Source organism: Lepidochelys kempii, chromosome 17, assembly GCF_965140285.1.
Source record: "Lepidochelys kempii isolate rLepKem1 chromosome 17, rLepKem1.hap1, whole genome shotgun sequence".
Taxonomy (NCBI): Eukaryota; Metazoa; Chordata; order Testudines; family Cheloniidae; genus Lepidochelys; species Lepidochelys kempii.
This window is the reverse complement of record NC_136396.1, coordinates 4,019,441-4,045,946: the sequence shown is the minus strand read 5'-3', so window position 1 is coordinate 4,045,946 and position 26,506 is coordinate 4,019,441. Positions and strand designations below refer to the sequence as shown.

The following is a 26,506-nucleotide window of genomic DNA, read 5'->3' as shown; positions in this document are numbered from 1 at the left end:
TCTCTCTACTACTTTCCAAGAATGTTTTCAAAAAGCTCTCGTTTACCTTCTCCATGGTGGTCCAGGCCTGCCGTAACGGAGTAGTAAAACAGTTAGGGAGTGGACCTCCTTCCCTGCAGATATTGGATTCAATTTCTAATCGCACAAAGTCATCAAATCCAAGAGGATGTGTGGCTTGAAGGGAGAAGTACCTGCAGCATATGATAGTGGAAGAAAACCATACATAAGACAAGTTTCAAAATGTTCACAGGTGGGCAAAATAACTTTATCACTAGGTGGTCACTAGCCTCAAAACGAATGTACAAATGATATCCAAAGGTTAGGAAAAAATCCCTGAACTGAGGAAATAAACATTTTTTATAAATATCTCCTCAAATGAGAGAAGCGTAAATGGAATAAAGTACATTATGTGACTGCTTATGGGCAGTGTTACACACACAATACTATGTTGTAAAGCAAGGAGGCAGCAAGCACTAAGAACCCAAAGCAGGTTCATTGTCTTTTAACTGCACTATTAAACAACTGATTTTAGGGAACTGAGATGAGCTGGTTAGTTTGAAATAGGTCAGGGACTGTTCCCTCTCACTGACACCAGTTCCTAACACAGCAATAAATGCATTCAATACAACTTGTGGCCCTGGGTACTCAAACTTCAGTTTTAGAACAAGCTTTCTGAGAAGCAGTTTAGGAAATCATTATTGTTTGAACATGATTGAAGTCAACATGCAAGGGTTCGGGTGGCAGTTACATTATTGGTGCCCTTTCTTGTTTCTTTATGATAGCTAAAGGGAAGTCTGAAAGGTTTTTTTCCCCAAAAAGTGGTAATTAAAAAAACAAAACAAAATGAACAACTTCTTAAATATCAGAAACAACAAGTGTTTTCTAACCCTGTTTTTCCTAGAGGACTCCTAGGAAGACTAGATAACTAAAGTGGGAAGTTTTCTCAACCTTCTGTTGAAGGCATGAGAGTGCCTGAATATTGAAGAGTGAGTTTTGCTCTCAATTGTACATCAGGAGTTTGAATTAAAACCTATTAAACTCAAAACCCAGAGTTGTAAACAGTGACAAACAAATCCTTCCCCTACCAACTGCCCAGGTCTTGTGATGACACAAAGCCATTAGTTCTCCAGCCACCCATAGAGTCCTCCAACATAAATAGGCTAGACAACATTCAATATTTCTCATGTAAGAACATGCAAGATGACTTTCAAAGCTTTTAGACTTCTTTGTACACAAGGAACTTAAAAAAGTCAATTTTCCACCCATTTACACTGGAGGTCACCTTTAATAAACATGCTCTTCAGCATGTGCCCCTCAGTCCCATATACCAAGCACACAGAAAGCCAAGAATGTAAGATGTTTACTGAATAAGAGAATATCGCTGTATTCAGTGCCACATATGCAAGTACTAGATTCTTCAACCTGGAACTGTGGAGGCAAATAATTGTTAGAACAACTTACCTATCATATAAAATCATGGCATCATTCTGTGCCTCCTGCCCATCATACTGGCCCTTTTTGGCAGCAAGCTGAGACTGGAAGTTATCTGCTGCTAACCAGAACTGTAATATATTAACTGCATCTTCCTTTTCCATGTACTATAAGGGAAATTAAGAAATATGAAACATTCTTTAAAAGAAGAGAAAACAGATTTTAGCTAAGAAGTGGAAGGGGAACATAGACAGGCCTGGTCCCTTTTCAAATACACCCCACCCCCCCAAAACCTGAATCACATATCAATACACAAGAATTATCTGGGCAGATACCATATAGGTCTTCTGGATGCTCAGATGTATTGTTACACAAAGCAGGGATTAACAGTCTGTCTTCACTCACAAATACAGTAAAAAAAAAATCACTAACAATAAAGGCCAAAATTTCAGTGTCAGATGATGCTTGGATAATTACACGTACTTGTACTGTATGAAAACACATAGGAACACAGAAAAATAATTTTCACATTGTGTGGACTTTATCTTAATGCAACATGAAACAGTGTGGATGTTTGGGCTTCTTAATCTGCCATTTCAAGACATACGGGCCAGTGTAGTTTGCAACACTCTTAAGCCATGAAAACAGGTTTGCCCGCTGACAAGCCCAATTCCCCAAACTTAGAGAGCACTGCTACTGTGAAGAGGTTTCAGATTCAAAACATTCATCATGTTCTGGTCTGAAGTCATGCTGGTGAAGCCAATGGAATTACTCTGGATTTATACCAGCATGACCCAGGTCAAAATTTTGCCCAGTACTTCTTGTCAATGCTTCTTTTGGCAAGATTATAAAATAGCTAAAAGTCAAGGCAAGATTAAACAATTCTACCTGCCACCAGCTTATTCTGCAAGAGATTAAGTTGTTGTGCCCATCACTTTGCTACAAAAATTTCTGGTACTTCTTTAGGGTTTTTCAAGATTCTCAAAAAGATTTACAGATATTAAACCTCCTACCAGCCCTGTAGGGGTAGGTAAATGAACTGTTACAATCATGGGACTGGAAGGGACCTCAAGAGGTCATCTAGTTCAGTCCCATGCACTCATGGCAGGACTGGACTGAGTATTATGTAGACCATTCCTGACAGGTATTTGTCTAACCTGCTCTTAAAAATCTCCAGTGATGGAGTTTCCATAACCTCCCTAGGCAATTTATTCCAGTGCTTAACAATGTCCTGCTACAGAGCAAAAAGAGTGCTATGAAGGAGTTCTAAACAGGAGATGAGATGTGTGAAAGCTCAGCCTAAAAGATAACACAGAAATTAGAACATTTGCAGTGATTCTACAGAGACAGGAAAAAAATAGTTTAATGCATTTGTTCCTAGCACTAGGTATATTTAATATTTTCAAGTTATATAAATGGCTCCTAAAATAAAGCTGTTATGGCATATGTGGTTTTATTACACTACACTGAGGGGGTGAGACAGAAACTTACCTCAGAAAAATAGAACAGTGCTGATTCACAGAAGAGTATATCAGCCAGGTAAACAGTCCCACTGGTCAGCACCTCAATCTGGTATTTACAGAAATGGTGACTTCGCAAAAATTCACTAAAGTGCCTGCACATGGACAAAACAATATTAAATATTATTAGCTATCAAGTGCCAACAGCAAACATGGCATTTTACAAATAAAACTGTCCCTACCCCAAGATTCTTAAAAAACTAGTCAGATAAAGGCAAAACAGATAAACAATAGTGTGTGGTACGTCTGTATGAACTGAAAGTGGCATAATTATCTAGCAGTAGCATTTATAAATGACTTCAGGGAAACAATCATGATAACAGATTTGGAGTATAAGGAGGGGCTTTGGAGCATGAAGACAGACTGTTCCAAGTATAAGAGGTGGCACAGAGTGACGTAGCACAATTACTATTCACTTAACTATATAAATATGTTTACCCTTAGATCTATGAAACTGTTTTTGAAAAATAGCGTAAGAGGAAAGAACACACAACATGATAAAGCCAAACCACGGCATCAACTTACTCTTGTTCCATTGCATTAAACACTATTGACTGTGCAGTAACGAAACAGTTAGGATCCACCTGTCCATCCTCCCCACAAATCTTTGCTGTAAAAGAGACCAGACCAATTTTAATGGGGAGTTGGGTTTATTTAGCTAAAAGAAATCATTGGTGATAAGTCTAATGAAAAAAAATCAACAGTTCAAGCCAACTGGGATTAACAAGTTCTGACTGTTCAAAGAACTTTTTAAAAGTTTTATTTCAAATGTCTATAAAATGAGAAGGATATTCTCATGGTTAAAATATTGAACTGGGACTCAGGAGATCTGGGTTCTATTCCTAACTATGCCAAACATTCCTGTATTAACATAAGCAAGGTCTGTTTCTTCTCTGTGTTTCAGGAGGAAGGGATGTTTGAGCATTGGCCTGCTAAACCCAGGGTTGTGAGTTCAATCCTTGAGGGGGCCATTTAGTGATCTGGTGCAAGAATTGGGGATTGGTCCTGCTTTGAGCAGGCGGTTGGACTAGATGACCTCCTGAGGTCCCTTCCGACCCTGATATTCTATGATTCCCATCTGCATAATGTGGATTATAAAACTTTCATACTAGAAAGACGGTAAATCACTTAATGCAGTGGCTCTCAACCTTTCCAGACTACTGTACACTTTTCAGGAGTCTGATTTGTCTTGCATACCCCCAAGTTTCACCTCACTTAAAAACTACTTGTTTACAATATCAGTGGCACAGCACACAATACAAAAATACAAAAAAGTGTCACAGCACACTATTACTGAAAAATTGCTTACTTTCTTATTTTTACCATATAATTATAAAATAAATCAATTGGAATATAAATATTATACTTACATTTCTGTGTATAGTCTATAGAGCAGTATAAACAAGTCATTGTGTGTATGAAATTTTAGTTTTTACTGACTTTGCTAGGCTTTTTATGTAGCCTGTTGTAAAACTAGGCAAATATCTAGATGAGTTGATGTACCCCCGGGAAGACCTCTGCGTAACCCCCAAGGGTACACATACCCCTGGTTGAGAACCATTGCCTTAATGTATGTGAGGTGCTCAGATGCTACAGAAATAAGCACCATAGAAAAATTTAATAAATAGTTGGGGATTTCTGAAGTAATTAGGTGTACATTTTACGATCTATTTACTGCTGATGTTTTAAACTCATAAAAAATGAAAACACAATTCTGTTGTCGTGAGAAACAAAGAGGAATCCATTCTGTTGCATACCAATGCAATTGCTTTTGGGAAATGCAATGGGTCAAGTCAATTTTATTAAATACAGCATGTTCTTACCCACTATGTCATTCCTCATTGCCTCTGTAATAGGTATTGGTTTAGCAGCATCTGGAGAAATATATTTGGTAAAAGTAATAACTGCATCCCGCTCTATACCTAAAAGAAGAAAACACAAGTTGAACTTAAGATCCATTGATGTATATCTGTAAGATGAGTAAATGATATGCATTTCCATTTAGGAACAGGAAGCATCTATCAGAAATGGCTCTCCTTTTCTCCAACCTTTTAACTTCCTATTCTATTCTCTGGACAGCAATTCCTATCATGACAGCCCTGTCTCTAGGCAGATTACAGCACACCCCAGGCTACCATAAGAACACCATGCACCAGCCAATAGGACTGAATAAGAGGGGTGCAGCTCTGCAATCCCTCACGTCCACCACATGGGTGGAATGTATTATCTTCCAGGCCCACCTCAGTAAAGCAAGAATCCTAAGACAGCTCCCAAACTCTGGCCCTCTTCATAGTTGTGCAGAAAGCTGCCACGTTACAGTGGAATTCTGGTATTTTTTAAAGTGAGGTATCAGAAGTACTACGAAGTCCCCTGCACCTATTTTCTGTTATTCATCCATGCTGTTGTCCTAACTCCTACTGGCAGACACCATCCTTAAATACAGAAAATATGTTATAAGTACAACCCCCTGAAAGAATTAGCCAATGAAAAAATAAGTTGCACTACCAGGCTGTGCAACATCAGACATCTATCTTTAGCCTGGCATTATTAATACATGAACTGCATTTGCTTTTAGCCTCAAACACAAAGCTTGCTTAACGGGTTGTTTCTCTTACCTCCACTTTCAAGTAATCAAGTCCATAAATGTAACAGATGGAAACTAGAAACTATTTGAACACTACACAACCTAAATGTCACTTCTTAGTATAAAATTCCATTTAATTATATTTCATTAAGACACATTGTTGGAAAAATAATTTGTTTATGACAAACCCTTAATCGGTGTCACTTTACTTGTGGAAATTCAGTTATACATTCAGTTTCTTCAAATCAAATGAGTTCAGTAAACATACAAAACTTAATTTATGCTCTTTTGACAAACTTGTCTTTGGTAACTGGAAATTGTTAATACAGATGAATAAGGAAAGAAAGATCATTTTATGATTACTATTCTGAGTTGATACTATGCAGAGGGCTTACATTACAACTAGAAACGATTCTTCTCTTATACACAAGAACATCCCATCAGCAACAGAATTAAACATTTTTGTTCCAATTTGAATACAAATAAAATTGCCATTAGCTAATTTTAGTTTCCATTTACAAAAATGTCAAGAACCCCCAAAAATTTGAATGAACTCTGTAGCAAAGTCAATGACAATGTCTAGTATTTCAGGCATCTATGCCCCAAACCCTTTAGATTGCTTAAAAAAAAAAAAAAAAAAGAATCCCAGTTCCTGCAAACACTCCCCCCACACCCTTTTTTAAAAAATTGTTATAGCAACTAGAGGCCCCAAATAGAATTGGAGTTTCACTGTGCTAGATGCTGTACATAAGAACTGGTCCCAGCCCTAAAGAACTTACAATCAAAACACACAAGATAGACAAAGGTCAGAGGAAAAGGATGCAACACTCAAGCAAACAGCGTGTTGTGAAAGGGATGTTTCATTTTTGTTTTTGTTTAGACACACACACATAATTGGGCAGGTGCAGGGTGAGGAGAAATGCAAAAGGGGATTACGGGGCATGCCACTTATTAACATACTACCATAAATAATCAAATTACTGTCTGTGCTCCTGCTCATGGTAATAAGTACTACTCCCAGCAGCATGTGAAGGATTGAGCCCCAAATTAGATCAATTATGAGACGTTTGATCAAATAAATCCAAGAGCAAAAACATTTTCCGTACACATTCTTGAGAGGATTTGTAACTATATGTTATTTTACAAGATATAATATATACAGCTTCCAGGCAGAGGCAACTATCACCCTCCTTCCCGCATTGTCATTCAAGTTTTGCGACAATTTTTTAAAATAGAAAAGCCATTACCGAGATTGCCTTGATTTCACAAGATTACTCATGTAGGTAAAGGTACAATGCCAGAGTATGTAATGGTTTTGATGTCTGTTTGACAGCATAATATTTAACATAAATCTTTCAAAAGATGACACAAAGGAGTTCAGCCTTAACATTGGCCTACACAGTATCTTGACAGTTCCTCCTTTCAGAATTCAATGCTTCCCTTTTTTTAATCCCTGCTGCTACTGAGAATTTATATATATAAATGTAAATATAAAAACAATCTGAGCTAGGGCATCATTCTCAGCAGCAGTATGAGTCTGACTTATTTATTTTAAAGAAAGTTACATGGGATAAATCTAAGGTTAGAGCTCCATCATGGCTCTGTGGTCTAAGCAGGTATGTTTGTTAGGGTATCAATGCGGAGACTCAGTTAATAGAACACAAGGCGGTTTTCATGGTTGCTTTGTTTGTCAAAGTGATTCTTTAGCTTCGTCCCCCAACCCCTGCCCATCCACCTTTCCAACCCACAACATTTTCTTTTCTCAATGAAGCAGAATATCTGTTTTGGTACATCGGTCTAATCTCGACTTCAGTGGTCTGATGGCAGTACACATCCCTGAACGTTCAGCAGAGGTAGTTTCCAAAGTAACCCATCTACCTTAGTTCACAAATATTTTATGCTGCTGCAAATGCCATTATTTTCTGTGGTACAGATACAATATTGTTAAAAAGAGAAAGCATGCATCACTGCTAGTTCTCTGATAGGGCAAAGTGTTTCAAAGCAACTGCCCTTTTTACCCAGGCCCAGGAATGATTTTGCCCATAACCTTTTAGGTGTTCCACTTCAGTGTCAATTGGTATTAATGAGAGAAAGGTGAGCACACTGAGGGGAGATTCCCAAACTGGATGCCTCCTATGTGACCAGAATTAACACATTAAACCTATCCCAATTGTAATAAGCCCATACCTTTTGTTTCTCTTTAGGGGAGTGTGTCCATTAAACTATCAATAGTTAGCATATAGTCTTTAACATGGAAATTGATAAGACCTATAGCAACTGCAAGTTCGTAAGAGTTTTCCTAGGATTTCAGGATAAGGGAAGCTTCCTGAGGTAGCTATTGTCAGAATCAGACATGAATCTAGCACAATTAGTCCTCTTAACATGATGATTGTTCATCTCTCCATTTATGCCTTTCCTTGGGAATAGGATTGCTTCTGCAGGAAAATCCACCTACATTGTAAAAAATCTGATTTAATGGGTCTACTCTGAGAATCCTAAAATTTGATTAAGGATTATGTAGCACCATAACGCTGAGCTATTATACTAGCAATAAATTAGTCATTTTCTTTGAAAAAAGGTTTCAGATACATGTTAGTCAGGTGCACCCATACATTAGGAGTAAAATGTATTTTTAAAAAGGTTTTTATTTACCCTCCCATATTCCTCCACTTGCAGACAAGAGGCAGAGGAACCAGGCATGTAACAGAACCACTGATGCACTTACTTTTCATTAGTTTTCCTGACAAGTCCTCTAGTGCAGAAGAGGGGCTGTTTCTGTTTGATACTGTAAGCTTGGAAGAGTCTTGCTGTTCAGCTGGAACAGAATGGGTCCCTGCCTCAGACTTCCCAAGATGAAGTACCCTGGCATTATTGCTATCGTGGCTTGACAGCAAGTGGTTCTGAATGTTGCCAATTCTATCATTCAGGTTTGTTGGTACTGTCTTGGTCATGAGCAGATGGACTGTGCTGGAATCCTCCAACCTCTCGTCAAGCAATCCAGTTGGAGAAGATACTGTGGTTTCATGCTGTTTTACTGAGGGAAACACTGGCTCTGCCAACGAACTCTGTTTAACTGTGTTCAGGCTGTGTGCTCTTATGCGGGACCATGTTGTGGAGTGAAAGCTTTCAGCCTCTAACCAGAATTTAACCAAATGTTCCATTCTACGCAGTGCCATAAACTGGATAAAATAAGGGAGGGCAACACTGTCCCGCAGGACTTGCTCAAGGGTCTTTGAAAGGCTTGATTTGGTCTCTTGAGCCTGATAATTCAGACACGATCGGCCTAAAGAAAAAGCATCAGAGAGTTTACACAATATTCTACATGTTGGCATCTGATATACAATTACCAAAATGCAACCGGGGGGGGGGGGGGAGGGGGCGGAGGAGAAGAGGGGGTGGGATTCTGAAGTACCCCTACAAGTTTGGTGTAAAATGCATTTCCTACCCAACAAGTATTTGGAAAGTGGAAATGCCTACCATTTAAAAAAAAAAAATTATTTATATTTGATCAATCCAGTAAAGTTCTCATCCTACTGTCAAATAGACAGAAAAATTTGATTATTCAACCAATGTATCAAATACTTAGGCACAAAGAGGCCTTACGCAACTAATCCTTACAGGCATTTCCTAATGCATGCCTAGATCATGTGAGGTGGGAGTGTGTGAAAACCACCCTACGCACACAGACTTTGCTTACTCCACTTCTTGCAACCTCTGCTCTATACTTTCACATATTAAATCCATGACAGTCATTATAACTGCTATCTTAACTTTCCTCAAACTCTGAATGCATTTTAAAAAACTCTGAAGGTAAGCCATAAGAATGCACTGATAACACTTTAGCAACATTGAACACTCAAGCCTTCCTCTGCTCACAAGCTGTGCCATCATCCGTGAGTGAAATCAATCCGTAACAGTCAGTGGATGGTACAGCGAGCAGTGCCAAAAGGGCTTTTGAACAGCATGTTTATTGAGCATTCCGACGTACAATGAGGAAGTTAAACATAAAAACCTCATTTTCTAGTAGTGTTTACTATTTCACATTCAAAAATGTCTAGCCTGCAAAATATTGGTAAATTGATTTGTTGGGTCACTCTAAATGGCATTTTGCCTGCTCTGTATAAACAGCTTGTGTGGTTCAGAAGGATCAACTATAAGAACTCTGCAAGATTGACATTACTTAGCTTAGGCTTGTTGAGATTAAAACAAACAAAATAAACTTTTATAATGGATGCCTTGTACCCTTTAGCAAACCTGCTTGTCATTTCTGACCCAGAGGATGAGGCAGCTGGAATGCACAAGGCACACACCTTTCCTTCTGCACTCTTTGGCAGGGGTACAGAGCAGAAGGAATACAGCCTTGGTCTCCTGTTCGGACTTCTCTCTAGCATCCTTGTAGCCTGTTACCTAATCAGTTGGTGGGGGCTTCTGTCATCATTCCAGGCAGGAGACCCATCACCTGGGTTTTTTAGTGTTTTTTTTTTTTAAATTCTCTCTTGCAGTAGGTGTTGGATTCCACCCTGCCAGCAGCTACATGAGGGGGTCTCCAGAAGCTGGGGGCTAGTTCCTCATCAGCCTTCCCATCAGTTTTGATTCTGTCCCTTACAGTTACAGGCTGGTGACTACCAACGTTGAGGATCTATGGCCCTAGAGAATGGCAAATTCAAGCCTCTATGTAAGATACCACAATGAGTATAATTTAAGAACCTATGTATCTAAGCTTGTGGCTACTCTGGGGTTAGTCCAATGAAGTTTTCCAGTGCCTTAATAAAAAACAAACTGACACTGTCAGAGTAGCCTTAGAGGCCTAGTACAAAGGTACTGCCTGCAGCACAAATGGCCACAACGTACAGTATGAAGCAAAAAGACTCCTCATGAACTTCTTTTTTTTAAAAGTATAATCTTCATTCACCATAGCCAACCCAAAAATCCATTTATAGAGAGCCCATTGGTGATGAAAAGAGCTCTAAACAGAAAACAAAATAAAGTGAGTGATCAGGAATCTAATATTTACAGATGTACTAAGCCTACACATAAATTGACACATACCCATGGAGGAACCTGCAATGAAGGAACACAGAAGGGGCCCACAGTGGAACAGACCCATAGCCCATCTAGTGTGCTATCCTCTTTGACAGTGCCATCAACAGTGTTTTATAGGAAGGTGCAACACTTTCATAGTATACTTTACTGTAAATAACTATAGGGCAGGGCACATTTTGTTTTGATCCCAACTGGTAATAAGTATGCTTTATACTGAATGGATAGCCCATGTTATTTTGCTCTTTGCAGTATAACTAAGATACTATTCTTGTGTCTAATTTTTTTAACCTTACTAAGCTACTTGCCTCAATGCTACCTTGTCGTAGTGGTCAGCACATATAATATTCACAGGATATGAAAAGATATGGCTCACCTATATTAGAGAACAGCAAGGTCTTACCTAGGTCTCCAAAATGTGCAGCCTCCATGTGACTTGGCTGCTTCTTAAGAGCAGCTGTCCGACTGCTAGAAAAAGAGTCCATGTTGGCGGAGATGGCATTAATTGCCACATGGCTTGGTCCTGCAGCCTCCAGCAAGGCATGATTTCTAGTGCTTCTTTGAGGGGAATGTACTGGTATTGAAGCTGGAACCAAGACAACAATGATTAAAAGAAAAAACTTGCAACCTTTTCTACACAGTATGCCATGCTAAGTACCATAAGATGAGTTACAGTGTTAGCTCAACTGCATCCTTATTACAAAAACACTATTTGTAGTGATGTATGTCAGTCTCTGCTTAATTATCTGACCAGAGCAGGGGTACTAGAAATAAGTGGGTTCTCCATGCCAATGATGATATCACTTTAGCCCATTTATAGTGTTGCCCATTCTCCTTTATCACATTTGTTCAGCAAATAACAAGGACTCTACGTTTAAGTTTACACAAAGAACGTTAACCCCAAGAGTTTACCTGCCTCATGTATGAGAACTATCATAGCAGTCTTACACTTTTTCAATAAACTACAGAACAACATCAGCAGCTTCATTCTGGACAAATAGGTCAATTTCCACTTCTCTTTTGGAAACCTTTTAATGTGGTCAGAGAAAATTATCCAATGCTATGAAACCACCTGTGAACTTTAATAGGTACATTTACTCTTTCCAAAATTATTTTATCTTTGCTTGCCATTAGAGAAAACAAGGCTAGTAGAGTAAGCACTGATGAGCAGAGAAAATAATGAAAAGCTCATTGAAGCTGAGACTAAGTACTAATACATAAATCTGTTGCAGCAGCATTAGGATAAGAATCATACTGGCTGCTTGAATTTGAAGAGAAATGAGACAGAGGCTAGTTTCCTCAGAGGAAAACATTTCTGTCATAACAATAAGAATCTTTTCTATTTCCTAAGTGAAAGCAGAGAAAACAAGAGGCAACATTATGCCAATATTCATAATATTCATTTTTAGAAACTTCTGGGATATTAAGTTTGACTAGGATGCCAGGCAAAGAGATCCATCCCCACCCAGCCTTATTACACTATTACATAACAATGGATTTTACTGATGTGTCAAGGAAACTTGTTTCAATGGCTTTAATTCTTCACACCTCTTTCATATTTGCAATATCTAATGACACATACAGGCTGGGAATTAACACATTTAAATGCCCAGGCAACAGGCACCCTAGAATTAATGGTATGGTGAGCTGATCTCCTAACCTAAATATGACATCCTGCTTTGTTTTTATGGCCCTTTGCTGTTCATTAAATGTGACACTGTAGGTTAGATTTTATCTTGTTCACGTAATTATCAATTACCTGTTGAGGATTTGTGGTCTGTTTTCTGTACTTTTAATCTATGGCTGTATGGTTTTGTTTTGCTAAATTAGCTAATTAGAGAATACAATCAAATCTACAACTCTGGGTAAATATAGTCTCCCTCTCCACTTGTTGAATGTACATGACTGAATAAACATGAACACAGGCCTGATTCTGGCAAGTAGTCACTGGAAATAATTTGTAAGATATGTGGAGGTTTTCCTTGAATTGAAATATTTGGTACTGAAATTCTGCTTGCTATTCTCCAAGAAGCCTTTGGTATGTATCGCAGACAGGAATGGGAAAACACATGTTCTTCCAAGCCTGTGGGAAGCAGCCAGTTGCTTGGCTGACCACAGCAATTGAAGATTACTTGCTGGAGGACACTGTGTAGAAAAAAAAAAAAGAGACCCATCTGATAATGGTTTAACCTTTCTGATTTAGTTTTAAGGCTCCTAGCTTTACTATAAACAGAATTTAAGTTTAATAAACTCTAAGGATGAAATACCTATTCTAAAACTTCTAGATAGTGTTAAATCTCTAACCTCATACGATGCAGATCACTGAAAAGTGCTCTGCCAAACAGGGAAGCTGCTCCCATTTTGCTCAACATCTGCAGTTCTTGTTCTGTAATAAACTAAATTGTATTTGAAGTTTTATATTACTTTACACAGTGGCCATGTCATAGCCTTTCCTTAGCAATCTGCTTGAACTAATAAGTAGTCATGACTAATAATCGCAGGGCATCCTGTTAACTTGGTTAGGATGACTTTGCTTCTTGTACTGCTTCAAAGATAAATCAATGTGCTCAAAGATGCTTGTACACTTTTCTTAAAGCCCAGACAACACTTTATAAAGTACTGAAATAAAGTTATATTTGAGGCACGTAAGAACAGCTTAATTATTGCAGCAATACCAAAGGGAAGCTGAACTAAAAAGTGAACATGTATAAAATTGAAAACTACAAATTAGATGTGTTGTTTTCCCTTGGCTTAACATGCTATATAGAGAGTTACCAACAAATCAAGGAAAATTTTCAACATTAAGTCATGTAACGACAACAAAACTTTTATACTATATAGTGTAGTATTAGGGTAGCTGCTCCTTCTGAACAAGATTTGGATCTCCACTCCACTGGTGTAAGTCTGAAGCCACTCCAGACTTAAATTGAGCTACTCCATATTTACATTAGTAAAAGCAAAATCAGAACCTGGCTTCCTGTTCTGTAAGTTAGGCAATGCAAAGTCACATTATCAAAATTGCAAAATAAATTACATACCAGAAAAAGCTCCCAAAAACCTCAGAAAGCAATCTACTGCAGATAAGGAATAATCACTATTTGCAAGGTGATCAGATATATAATTTTATGATAATTTTGAAATAAAACCCAAGAAAGAATGAATAACTTTCCATGCTTCCGGATCTGGTAAGATGACAGTTATCAGGAAAGATCAGTTTTCAATTTACTATAGGCCACCTGGAGACGGATAAACTATTTACTTTTTTTTAGTACAAGGTGTACTCCTCTTCAGTGATAACAAAATGAACAGCTGGTTACAAAAATATGGCAGTGTTGTGGATTTTATTGTCTTTCCATAGAGTTCAGTAAATCTTGAGCTTACTTTTAATTGCTTTTACATCTGTGGTCTTCTCTTGTTCTTTGCCTTTCACTGTAAAATATAAAGGAAGGAGTAAAAAGCTATTTCAGGTTTGTGATGGCATGGACTGTTCGTTGAAGGAGAATATAAAAATCTCAGACTCAGGACTTGGTGGGTAATGAAAGTAGCAAATAAGCATTTTTTTTGTTTTAAAATATATTTGCTATTTTCCAGTCTACACATACATCCAGTAGCTGGATGGGGATGTTAAGCTTTTTATACACAACCTAGTAGTTCATTTTTAAGGATTACATTTCACAAAAATTAAAACATTTGTATTAATACAAACATCCCATGAAGCTCATGTATTATGTAATTTAAACCAATTTAGGCAACCTACAAGATTGGTTATCTGATTTCTTATTTAAAATACATTCAAAATGTAAACTATTTTCAAAACAAAATTGAAGGTGGAACTAGTTGCATTTTAAAACAAAATATTAGCAGATGTTCTCAGTGAACCACACACAACATTGGGAAAATTGTATCCCCACAGTATTATCTGAATACCAGTAGTGTGCCCAGTGCTGTATAGACATAAATGGAGCTTGTCCTTGCCCCTGACTTTACACAGTAGTAGATGCTATAGAAATTTACAATTCCAACACAACCAATATTGCTCAAATATAAATAATACAATGGGTGACTGAATTTGAAGCACAACAGGATTAAAGGAAAAATGTGGACGTTTTTAGGAAGAATCTGAAAGAAGAGAATGTAAGGAGCAGTATACAACAAAGCATAAAGACTGAACAACAACATGAAGATGACTGAAAAAAATAATAAATTTAACAGTGATAATCAAAAAAGTACACTGGCACGTGTAAAAGGAAAGCCTAATCTCATAATACAGAAGTGTGGGGGAAAATAGGTTACTATTTTAGGATAATACCAATACAACCAAATAAATTGTTCTATGTAGCATTATGATAGGCGTTTTTGGCTGCAGCTTGATTCTTTGTCAAAGTAACACACATACATGTCTACCGATTTACCAATCCATTCACAGCAAAACTAAAAACTACCAGCAAAACTAAAACCAGCAAACATTTCCATTAGCGAAGAAAGCATGCAATATGCTCAATTACTGAGGGACAATCTACACTCATTCCTGTATTTTCTTTCTACAACCAACTCTCTGTATAACTTTTCATGAGTAATGTACCTGAATATTCGGATTCACCTTAATTTGGGTTATTGCTGATTATGCATTATATGTATTTTATGACTTTAAAAACAAACTTTGTACTTGTGGATAATGTAAGCACTATACCTAGATGTGCAGACACTTTTCTTAACCTGTATATTATATAATTTAACATTAGCTTTAATAAAATTTTTAAATATGGATTTTTGTTTGCTTCAGCAATGAATAGGTGCAGATTACTTTGGTCAATCTACACTTACACTAGTGACTACATGAGATCACGACTCAAGTTTTAATTCATTACTGATTTTCAAGTTTGGCCAATACTGCATTAGGACCCAGAACTTCTAATGACCCTAAAGGACTTTTATTAGATCTAGTCCCTAAACTGTATATACTTAAATTAGTGTGTGAGTGGGACCCACTTGTCTAAAACTTCAAGGTTTTGAGAATTATTCCAACTCCTGCACTCCCTAACCTCAAAAAATATAAAGTTAGAAGATGTAACTTTCAATGACAAAAAGCAGTATGTACATGACTCTCAAAAACTATCATTACATATCCTGGAGAGCAAAAGAGCTTATTTATGGATGATTTATCTTTAGATTCATACAACTGGGACACAAACAACAACAGAAGCCTTGATACTGAACATTAGACAACAGAGAAGTTAAATATATATATTTTTTAAATGTCTAAGATCATTAGTAAATAGACTAAATAGCTCACAATTTCACAAGTATGTCTGCACTTTTCTTGCTGTGTCATGTTATGTATCTTGCTGAACATTTGCAAACATAGAATCTTACAAGGGACCAGAGATAAAAAGGTAATTTAGCAAGCCAAAAGTCTTACATATTAACAAAGTGCACTGTGCTTGAGCAATGGCTTGCACCACAGAAGAGAGCAAAAAAAAAAGGGCAATGTATCCACAGCTTATTTGCTCCAAGATGCATTTCTGCATTACATGTGTTCTTTCAACTGGCAGCTTTAAAGATCTTTACGGGGGTGACCAGCTAAAAGTCAGTAAAAGCAAAAAGATGCTCCCTTCAAGTAGTGAGACGTGGGTATACTGGATAAAAGTCATTTTAAAGATCTTCTCTAATTAGGGGCTTGAGAATTATCCCTCTCTGACCACTTACCCATTCGTAACTCTGGTAGTATCTGATCAACCAAGGTATCTACTTGAAATATTAGGAACATTGACAAGTGATTTAAACAAAGGAAACTGGTATACTACGTTAAGACACTTTAAATTAATCTGAACTAGAAAGAATTACAAATAGACTGGAAAAGCAAACAATTCTGAAGGGAGAGGTTAAACACAAGTCTGTACAAGACTAAGCATGCAAAACTTACAAAGATACTTTCACACATCCTGCTTTAACTTTAAAAAAAAAAAAATCACCAGAAGTGGGGAAAGTGCCTGAAATTTTTAGAATTAAAAGTTTACTTGTCATTATAGCCTGCTAACACACAGTATGCATTTTAAGATTTCTTCTTTTAACATTTCTAAATCAGGAACTATAAAATGTTCATTGCATATCTACACGGGGACAAGGTGGGTGAGACTTTTATTGGATCAACTTCTGCTGGTGAGAGAGAAACTTTAGAGCAGCCGGAAATGAGAAGAAGCCAGCATCATGTGACAAACCAGCTTTCCAGGAGCCACAAGCTAGGGTGACCAGCTGTCCCAATTTTACAGGGACAATCCCAATTTTGGGGGCTTTTTCTTATATAGGCACCTATTACCCCCCATCCCCTGTCCCGATTTTTTACACTTGCTGTTTGGTCACCCTACTACAAGCACTTTGTAGACCACTGTTTTGGAACCGTAGGCTAAATGCATTCACTGCACAGAAGATTTTAGGCCTGTCCTCAAAACAGCCTCTGACCAATTTACTAGACAGAAGGTGCTATTGAGCTTTGGCATGGCAGTAGCAACTTCCAGCATTCACAAGATCAAGCATTTTGCGCCACTGCAAAAAACACAAGTACTAATCACTTATGCTTTGTGCATGCATCTCATTCACAAACGTTGCATGCTGCACATGTTGCACAGTAGGAAAATTCACAAGCTCTTACACAAAAATAATCTCAACGTTAGTTGTGGTGGTAACAGTGTAAAACAGGTGCATGCAAGAATTCCATTCTTCAGTCCTAGAGGCCCTATTCAGCAAGGGACCCCATCAATTAAGAATGGCAAACTTCAGTCTCCCTTCTCACTGTTGAGGAACAAGAAACATTCCACAGAGGAACAATACCAGGAATATGATTGTTACTAGATTTCTGAACAGCAATCTTAATAACAGAATTATTTGGTGACTAAGGCTTTTTTGATCTCTTTAGCAAAGCAAAAGAGGTCAATCTACCAGCAGAGATGGAACCACTCATGACTGAAATGAAAGCCCCTTATTGCCAAAGGCAGAAAAACCTGCATTTTACACTATTGTAAGGACCCTGTGCATTTGCTAAAATATGTTAGAGCTCTGATGATTATATTTAAGCATCCACTTGGGGGGCATATCCTGCCACTGATGTATAGACAGAGCTCACCACTGCCTTTTAATTTTTAAGCTTAACCAAGAAACAAACAAACAGAAACCGGTGACTTGAGTTTATTTAGATGGAATGAATAATTTACCCCCCTCCCCAATATGGTGATTTTTAAAAAAAACAAATACTAGAAACTTAGTGCACCTTCACTTAAGATACCATCACCAATTTTAATTTGTCCCCTGCATCCATACGTGGGACAAGGGCATTGTCCTAGGCAGGGGGATCACTATCTGCAGAATACAAAAACCCAAGATGAAGAAAAGGAACTTGTATGCTGCTTCACTTACAGCACATGAAAGGTCAGTTTTCTCATCTATTCAAGTCATTTCTTCACATATTTACTTCCTGCAGTTTTCACTACTGCCCAAAAGAGTATTCAGTTTCTAAAAACACATTACTGTTAATTGAAGTGTATGGCAAATTTGTGAGAATTCAGAGACCTCACAGAGCACCTGATGTGAAGGTCAATCATGTCTCCTCCTCCCCATGCCCTGACATAACTCACAGATAGTATTAACTAAATAATCTAACATTTGGATATTTGCACATCCATCACCTGCAGCCTTATTACATACGTGACTTATTAGCACAGTTAAGATATATATGCTTTGATTGTGGTGGATGACAGGTTTGACAGCTGCTTTCTATCAAGCTGTGAACTTTGTATAGATGATTCCTATGTAATTGGTGTGGTTAGCTAGAAAAAAAGATTGGTTTAAATCTAGGTGGTACAATTTCTAGTATATATTAGCATTCTACCAAGTAATTTAAAATATGCTTTGGTATTTATGGTGAACATTTTAGGTTGTATGCTATTTGGGGCAGGAACTGTCTCTCTGTGTTTGCAAAGTGCCTACAAAATAACTACTGTAGGGAGATATCTTAGTCGAAAAAATCTACATCTTTGGCTATAAAAAAATTATTTTTGTCAATTACAAAAAGACCCCTAAAGATCAATTTGGCAAAAAATTATGAAGTAACCAAAATATTTAGGAGAGAGTTAAAAATGAAAGTGATATTGAAAACATGCTTGTAACTTCCAGTTCCATCTAAATAAATATTTAAGCACATAAGCTACCAGTGAAATCTTCTTTGGCCTCTATAGGCTGAAAAGATTACTTACAAATAGCTCATTCATGGACCACCGGCCCTGAAAATCTTCCAAGTACAATCTATACAAATTGTAACTACTAGAATCAAGTCTTTACATTGTAAAATGTGAGCACATTTTAAAAAAGCTCTTACCCCAGATTTAAATATTTTAGAGAAGTATTTCAATCTCCAGTTACATAATTGTTCTGCACAATAGTCAATGCAGCATTCAGTCTGACACCGATTAGAATGGAAGTATAAATGATGCAGATCCATGAATTGGCAACTCAGCATTTTACATTTATCCTAGAGGTTAGCACTTTCATTTTGGAATAGACTAATTCAAACCTTGATTAAGCAACTTGGGATTCTTGTTTTCCACTTTTTTTTAATGTAGACCCTCAATTTATACATGACTGTAGATATTAAATATTTAAGATGACTAGGTTTTACATAGATTATTGAACATTATTGTCCAGATGAAAATTGTCTGGGAAAATCAGCACATATCCCCTCTAGCTCAGTAATATTTAACATACGTAGTTTGTTACACTGCATCAGAATAGCATCATTCTCTTTTTCCCTATAACACTGTCAGTACTTGATCCATCAAGTCCAGTCTCAGCTACCTCTAGTGACAGCGATTACACAGTTTCCCTTGTCTTCCATTGTCTAATTGCTTTAGCTAACGGCTGTTAATTGTTCTTCCATGCCAACTTCTCTATAAAGGTAAGTTGTTACTCTTTAACTAGTTATTACTTTACTACCTGTAATATGATATAGTTCAAATTGTCACCTTCTACTTAAGCGGTGACATGGGATCCTTCAGTATTCTAGGATCACTGTCAGCAACAAGCAGAACAAATTTACAAAGCAATAGTTATAGATATAGGAATGACAGTACATGCATATAGGCTATGTTTCAAGGAGTAAAATATCACTAAAAGAATTTTGCTTTCACCCTGCCGCAGCCAATCTAGGTGGTATCACATCATGTGCTTGAAGCCAATTCTGAACAACAACAATAGCCATGTACATTAGGGGTAGTATGTCTGAGAGAATTTCCACGGGCAGCCTTCATTTTCAGAGGACTAAGAGTCAGGCTGAGGTGCAGCCTGCCATACAAGGTCTAAGAATTTTAATATATTTAGTGAGAAAAATCAGAGAAGGATGAGCAAATGTAAGCTGTCTTGTATCATTTTATATGTGCATCAGTTAACCATCCTTCTTACACCATGGCAGGACTGTTTATATTATTTCTAAGATATCCCTAATAGATGGGTGTGTAATTTGGCCTTGAATATTCTCACTAATGAGAATTTCCTAACCTTCTATAAGCTCCTTTGGCTGCTGGTTCAGATGCCTAACAAATCTTATAGTTACTTTTTTTTCTTCTACTATTCAACCCTAAATTTCCCTAGCCCCTTGCCTTATGGCCCATCTTCATCAACTAAAGATGTAGTTTATTATTGCCCCATTTATAAGATCTCTCGATATTTATAGACAGTTATCTCCATCCTCAGTTTTCACCAAATACACCCAGTTCTCTTCATCTTTCCCAATTTAGTCCCTTACAAAAATACTATAGCAATTTGCTCCAACTATACTGATTTTGGACAGCATACTTTTGTTTTTAAATGAGGATGTTGGGGGTATTCAAAACCTTTTATTTGTTGCTTTTCTCCAACGACTCCAATTTACACCTTCCCTAAAATGCAGTATCCAAAACTGAACGCAGCTCTTTCAGGCCTAACCAGTTCTCATGGGAGCAGACCAACAACCTTCCTTGTGTTATAGGTAAGGCTACATTTTTAGTCACAGGTATTTTTTAGTAAAAGACATGGACAGGTCACGGGCAGTAAACAAAAATTCATGGCCCATGACCTGTACTATATACCCCGACTAAATCTTGGGGGGCGGTCCGGGGGTGCCGTGGGTGCTCGGGGCTGTGCTGGGGGGAGACCCATGCTGGTGCGAGGGGGGGTTGGCAGGGCTGGCAGGCTCCTCAACTGGTTCCTTGCAGCTCCCTGGAAGTGACGACAAGTCCCTCCCCCAGCTCCTAGCTCCGCGCGCGGCCCCCACCCCAAGCGCTGGCTCCACAGCTCCCATTGGCCAGGAACCACAGCCAATGGGAGCTCTGGGGGCAGTACCTGCGGGCAGAAGCAGTATGCAGAGCTAGGAGCCGAGGGAGGAACATGTCATTGCTTCTGGGGGAGTCTCCCAAAGTAAGCACCACCCAGAGCCCTCACCCCCTCCCATGCCTGAACCCCCATCCCTGAGCCCCCTCCCACACCAAAACTCCTGTTGCTGGGGGGGGAGGGAGGGCAGGGGCCCGAGCCAGCCATACCAGCTGCTGAAGTCACGGAGGTCCCAGAAAGTCATGCAATCTGTGACTTCTGTGACAAACTCACAGCCTTAGTTATATATTTCTATTAATGCAACCTAGAAGAACTGGGTTTTGTTCGCAATAATGTTGCACTATCACATTTAGTTTCAGCCACTTCTGCTACAACCAATAATCTCAGATCCCTTGAGTCATAGTACTATCAAAACCAGTATCCCTCTATTTTACATTTGACTATTCCTTTCTATAAGAATCTCTCTGCATTTGTCTTTGCTGGATTTCACTTTGTTTCCATACCAGCTTATCAAGACAGAGTACCTGTTCCACAATTACCTTTATTGTCTACTCTGGGGAAGGTTATTTCATACAAGAGCCTACATAAAAATAACTGCATACAAAAATACTTCAGTGTACAGAATTGAAGAACATTTTGTATTGACCATTAGTTCATAGCTGGATCTGTATTAGGATTTCGCGCTGCTGCCCATCACTATGGCATATGAGCACCTTCCACGTAATAATGCTGTTGTCATAAAAAGTCTGTAGTGGACTTCATGGCATCTCTGGAACTTCTCCCATGAAAAGTGGGGGTTTAAAACTGTTTTTCCAGGACTACTGCACTAATCCACACACATACGGGAATTAGTGCTGCTACTTTGGCCTTGAAATCTTATAACAACATGTAAAGTACTTCCAGTCGTAGGTGAAAAATATGAGCCTGGCCAATGAACACTGCTATCTAAACTTATAAAATCTTCTCACTCTCCCAGAACAAAAAATGCAGTTTCGATCCATTTCTCCGTAACAAGACACTTTACCAGAGACTCATATCAGCGACTTAATTGTTGTAGAAACTCTTGAAGGAATCATAGTTTTACTACTTGAACTACAGTATTATCACACGTTGATAAGATTGATTTTTACACAGACTGCCAAACACACAGTAAAACACCTACATTACCCTTCAAATGTGGAAGTGATTTCCATTTTTAAAAAAAATCGCGTCTGTCAAAATTAGAGGTGTTATACAACATTAATTTTCTAATGATTCAGACCACTAATACCAACAGGATTATTTTATTTTCAAAGAACAAGTAGTAATTCTATACAAAATCAACTTGAAAAATGTCAAACATATTTGGCTTTACAATCTTATATTTTAAGTTATATTGTTACCTTCCATCTATTAGCCATTTTCAGTTATTATCCTCATACCCTCATTTTCTGTGTCAGGTACTGGACACATTTACTGACTAATCAACCATAATTGAAAGAATAGTTAAACATGGAAGACTCTGCACATTGAAAAATAGCCTGTTATAGAAAGCTGTTAAACACCAGGAATTCTAGGAAGTACCTACTGAGCTCCCATAGGAGTTAAGAGTTCTTGGCAGCTTTCAGGATCAGCCTTTTGTCCCCAAACACTAATAGCATGCTGAAAATATTTTTCCCTAATCAAAATGTAAGCACCTCTGATTGTACATTTTGAACTGAAAGTAAAACAGACTTACTCCAGGTAAAAGTAAGGTTCTACTCTTTGTCTTAAAGGGATTCATCTTTTGTGAATTAAAATATTTAGAAATGGTAAAACCCAGAATGCATGTCATTTATTTCAAGTAATGAAAATAATGGTTAGTTTGTCTCATTTTTCTTAGCACAGAAAGGCTTAGTTACATTTCTTGGGTGATGTAACTTCTCTACAGACAGATTATGAACTGAGGAATTTAGCACCCATATGTAAAGCAAAAAACCACCCTCTACGTTTCAACTGACTGCTTTTAAACCAATTCAGAAACAAAATCTAAACCAGCAGTTTTCAAACTGTGGGTTGGGACCACAAAGTGGGTCGGGACCCTGTTTTAATGGGGTCGCCAGGGCTGGCTTAGACTTGCTGGGGCTTCGGGCCGAAGCCCAAGGGCTTCAGCGCCGGGCAGCAAGGGTTGAGGTTACACCCCGCCAGTCTTGGACTAAAGCCCTTGGCCTTCCACCTTGTCCCCCACACCCGGGGTGGTGGGGCTTGGGCTTTGGCCCTTCCACCCAGGGTGGTGGGGCTCAGGCTTGGGTTCCCCCTCCTGGGGTCATGTAGTAATTTTTGTTGTCAGAAGGGGGTTACAGTGCAATGAAGTTTGAGAACCCCTGATCTAAACCATTATCTCAATTATTACCCGTACTCATTGCACGAAAAGAGGAATTAGGAAAATAGGATTCTTAAAATATTAATATCTTGAGTTATGTTACATAATTTCTGTATAATAAGTAATAAGCTCTTTGGGGTAAGGACTGTAGCATCTGTGCTTTTGTCCAGCATTTATCACAATGGGCGCTCATTGTGCTTGGGGCTGTAGGATACCATCACAATACAAGTAGCTAATACGCTATGTTTTACTATACCATGCAAGTGTTATTTTAATTTGGTAAAATTTAACAAGATGGAGTGGGTTAATGCAAAATTTTATTTGTATTCATCTACCTAACGAGGAAACAAGTATGCAACATGTAATAGTTATCTGTTTTACAGCTGTTACACCGGGCTTTCCTTAAGAAAATGCAAACTCTGACCTTGCGAGTTACAATTAATCTGAGAATCACCCCAGTGAATGAAGCGGCTAGCTGCATCACCAAAGTTTAAAACCAGGATCTATTTCAAAATATACTTAGATTTCCTGAGGTCACATCAAGATCCTTGTTACAAAGCAAGGAGAAACTGCAGCAGACATCTCACTCTGAGATGCAGCAGCCAGGATAAAACAAAGGAGTTTAAACCCACCATAACACCCCAAACCATGCCTTTTATTTTTTAATTTATTTTGGTGGCATGGAAAGGGGTCAGGATTATTTACTGAAAGCAGATCTGACAGGTCCCACTCATTTGGAGCAAGATTCAGTCATTTCCGATTATTTTTTAAACTCCCTTGTTTGAGGATTGCTTGCACTGCATGCTTCAATAAAATGCTTAATAGTTTTGAAGTCTTCATCAAAGACATCATCATAGCTTGGACACCCCTGGAAACATGGAAGGGGAAGCACTTATTGACAGCAGAGAAGGGGAGAGGAAAAGGGTGTCCAGAGGGGAAAGAATATGCAGACCCCTGGCAGGCTTGGCTCTATTGGGGGGGGCGGGGGAGGGAAGCGCCTACAATCCCTTGTCCAAGGTCCTGCCTGCTCCTCTCCAACCCACATGGCAAAAAGGCCTGGGTCCCACACCTCAGCCTCTCTACGTGCCCCCAAGAAAGAGCAGTTCCCCCCCTATCACCTACAGCCGCCCACATCCCCAGGCCTCCTGCCCCCCATGTTCCCGCCCCCTCAGGCCTCCTGCCCCCCATTTCCCCTCCTCAGGCCTCCTGCCCTCCCCCCCATGTTCCCTCCCCACCGCCATGCCAGTCCCTTCCCTTCCCCTCCCCAGCCCTCCTACCCCCATGTTACGTTCCCTCCCCCCGGCCTCCCGCTTCCATATTCTCCCTCCTCGGGGCTGCGGCCCCCACACTCCCCGCGGCCCCGCCTTGCCCGCAGCCTCCAGCCCCGTGGCCCGGCGGCCCCCTCACCTTTCCGCCTGAAGAAGGACATGGTGCCGGGGCGGGGCGGGGAGAACAGCAGGCCGGGCTCCCTATGAATGAGACTCCTTCCTCCTCCTGCCGGCTCCTCTCCCTCCGCCTCTTCCTCCCGCGGAGCAGCCAGCAGCCGCCATATTGTCAACAACTGCCACCGCCGAGCTCCCTCTTCCGGGGCGAACGGAGGAGAGGCGAGCGGAGCTCGTGAGGCATGACGGGAAACAGCGGCGCGGCAGGACTCGCGGCTTCTTGCCTTCCCCCAAGATGGCGGCCTCGGCGTCAGGCCGCCATGCTAAGTAGGGGAAGGCCGCTGAGATAAGGGCAAGGGGACCCAGAGCCGGTAGCCATCTTGGATAATGGCAAAATGCCCGAGGCTAGGGCAGGCAGCCATTTTGGATAAGGGCAAGAAGCCCCAGACAGGGGGAAGTGGGGCTTCGTCCCCACGTTAAAGGTTGGGGGCGGGGAAGGAAAATGTCAGTTTCTCCTGTGGGGCTCACTCCGCCTTTATGATGTGGCATTTGCCTGGCTGTGGTGTGATGTCATCCGGCTTTGATGTAACAGCATCTTGCTGCATGAGGGCGCCACGATGTAATGTCCCATTGGGTCACAATGTCATCACGCTGAGATGTGATGTCATCGCGCTGTATTATAACAGCATCACCTGCTCTCAAAACACCACTGACACGGGCCATGGTGCCACGCCAACACAGCATCACGGCCACATAGGGTTGCCAATTGTGGTTGGACACATTCCTGGAGGAATATGATATAATCTTTAATTAAAGATAAATCTTTATATCCTGGAGACTCCATGACAACCCTGGAGGGTTGGCAACTCTACTGCCATGTAACATCACACTGGATCAAATCCTTGTTCTTGCCACACACCATCACACAGAAGCAGTGTCACTGTGGCACTCCATACTGTGCTTCCATACTGTGTCAAAATGTTGTCAGAGCACAATGTGGCTTCATCGTTTTGTCTCAAAACGCCCACAGACTGGTGTTGTATAGCCAGCAAAAGTTCCCACCCTACTAGTCTTAGCCAGAACTTAGAGATACTTTGACTTGTGACATTAGGCCACGCAGACTGTGTCAGTTAGTAAGTGTTCATCTGTCTCCAGATGTCTCAGTAAAGCACCCTCTTTGTATTCAGACAAGCAAATTTTATTTCTTCTCTACCACAAAGGACATTAGAGTTATGACACAACATTGCCATGATTATTTCTAAAGAGCTGTATAGGTACCATGTTGTTTACAAACAGTTAAGAAAACAGAATGAAATTCTCTGCCCTGAGACTTATAGAAGCTAATTCTGACAACACAAGAGCATAAAAATCGCCATTCTGGATCAAATCAATTGCCCATCTAGCTCAACAGACTCTTTCTGACAGTGGCTTGTATCAGTTGCTTCAGAGGAAAGTGTAAAGCCCCCATAATGGGCAATTATGGAATAGCCTGCCTCTGGGTAAGATTCTGCCAAGCCCCAAATGTAAGTGTAATAGTATCTTCTGGTTTCAGTTGATGCGAATATCTGTCACCAAGATTGCTACGCCATCCTTGCAAAGCACTATCCTGCAAAGACATATGTACTTAGCTTAACACACTATGAGTAGTCCCATTTAGTCTAATGAGGCTATCTGCAGTGCAAAGAGTTAAGCACTATCTATGTGTTTGCAGGATTGGGGCCCAAGGTCTTACATCATAACAAATCTTGAGGGTCAGTAGTCACTGACTACAGTGGCTACTATTTCAGCTGGCTTATGACCTGAAGTAGAACATTTGTATTCAATGCAATATAAATATTGCAACACAAATAAAGTT

The 26,506-nt window shown here is 39.4% G+C and overlaps 1 protein-coding gene across 8 annotated transcripts in view; it reads right to left on the bottom strand.

Annotated features, from left to right (window-relative positions):
- Positions 1-25,027, bottom strand: part of AKAP10 (A-kinase anchoring protein 10) — a 36,877-nt gene extending 11,850 nt beyond the window's left edge. For 3 of the 8 annotated variants that reach the window (XR_012155478.2, XR_012155479.1, XM_073315990.1), the window contains exons 1-9: positions 24,677-25,026; positions 13,957-14,004; positions 10,952-11,161; positions 8,261-8,818; positions 4,775-4,873; positions 3,477-3,561; positions 2,923-3,046; positions 1,462-1,598; positions 47-191 (exon numbers count right to left, since the gene is read on the bottom strand). Coding sequence is in view for 6 of the 8 variants with exons in the window: in XM_073315990.1 (XP_073172091.1) it covers positions 47-191; positions 1,462-1,598; positions 2,923-3,046; positions 3,477-3,561; positions 4,775-4,873; positions 8,261-8,818; positions 10,952-11,161; positions 13,957-14,004; positions 24,677-24,698 (1,428 nt within the window). In the remaining 2 variants the exon portion in view is untranslated. The other 5 variants (XM_073315992.2, XM_073315994.2, XM_073315991.1 and 2 more) reach the window with 5 other exon arrangements.
- Positions 25,028-26,506: the final 1,479 nt, after the last annotated feature.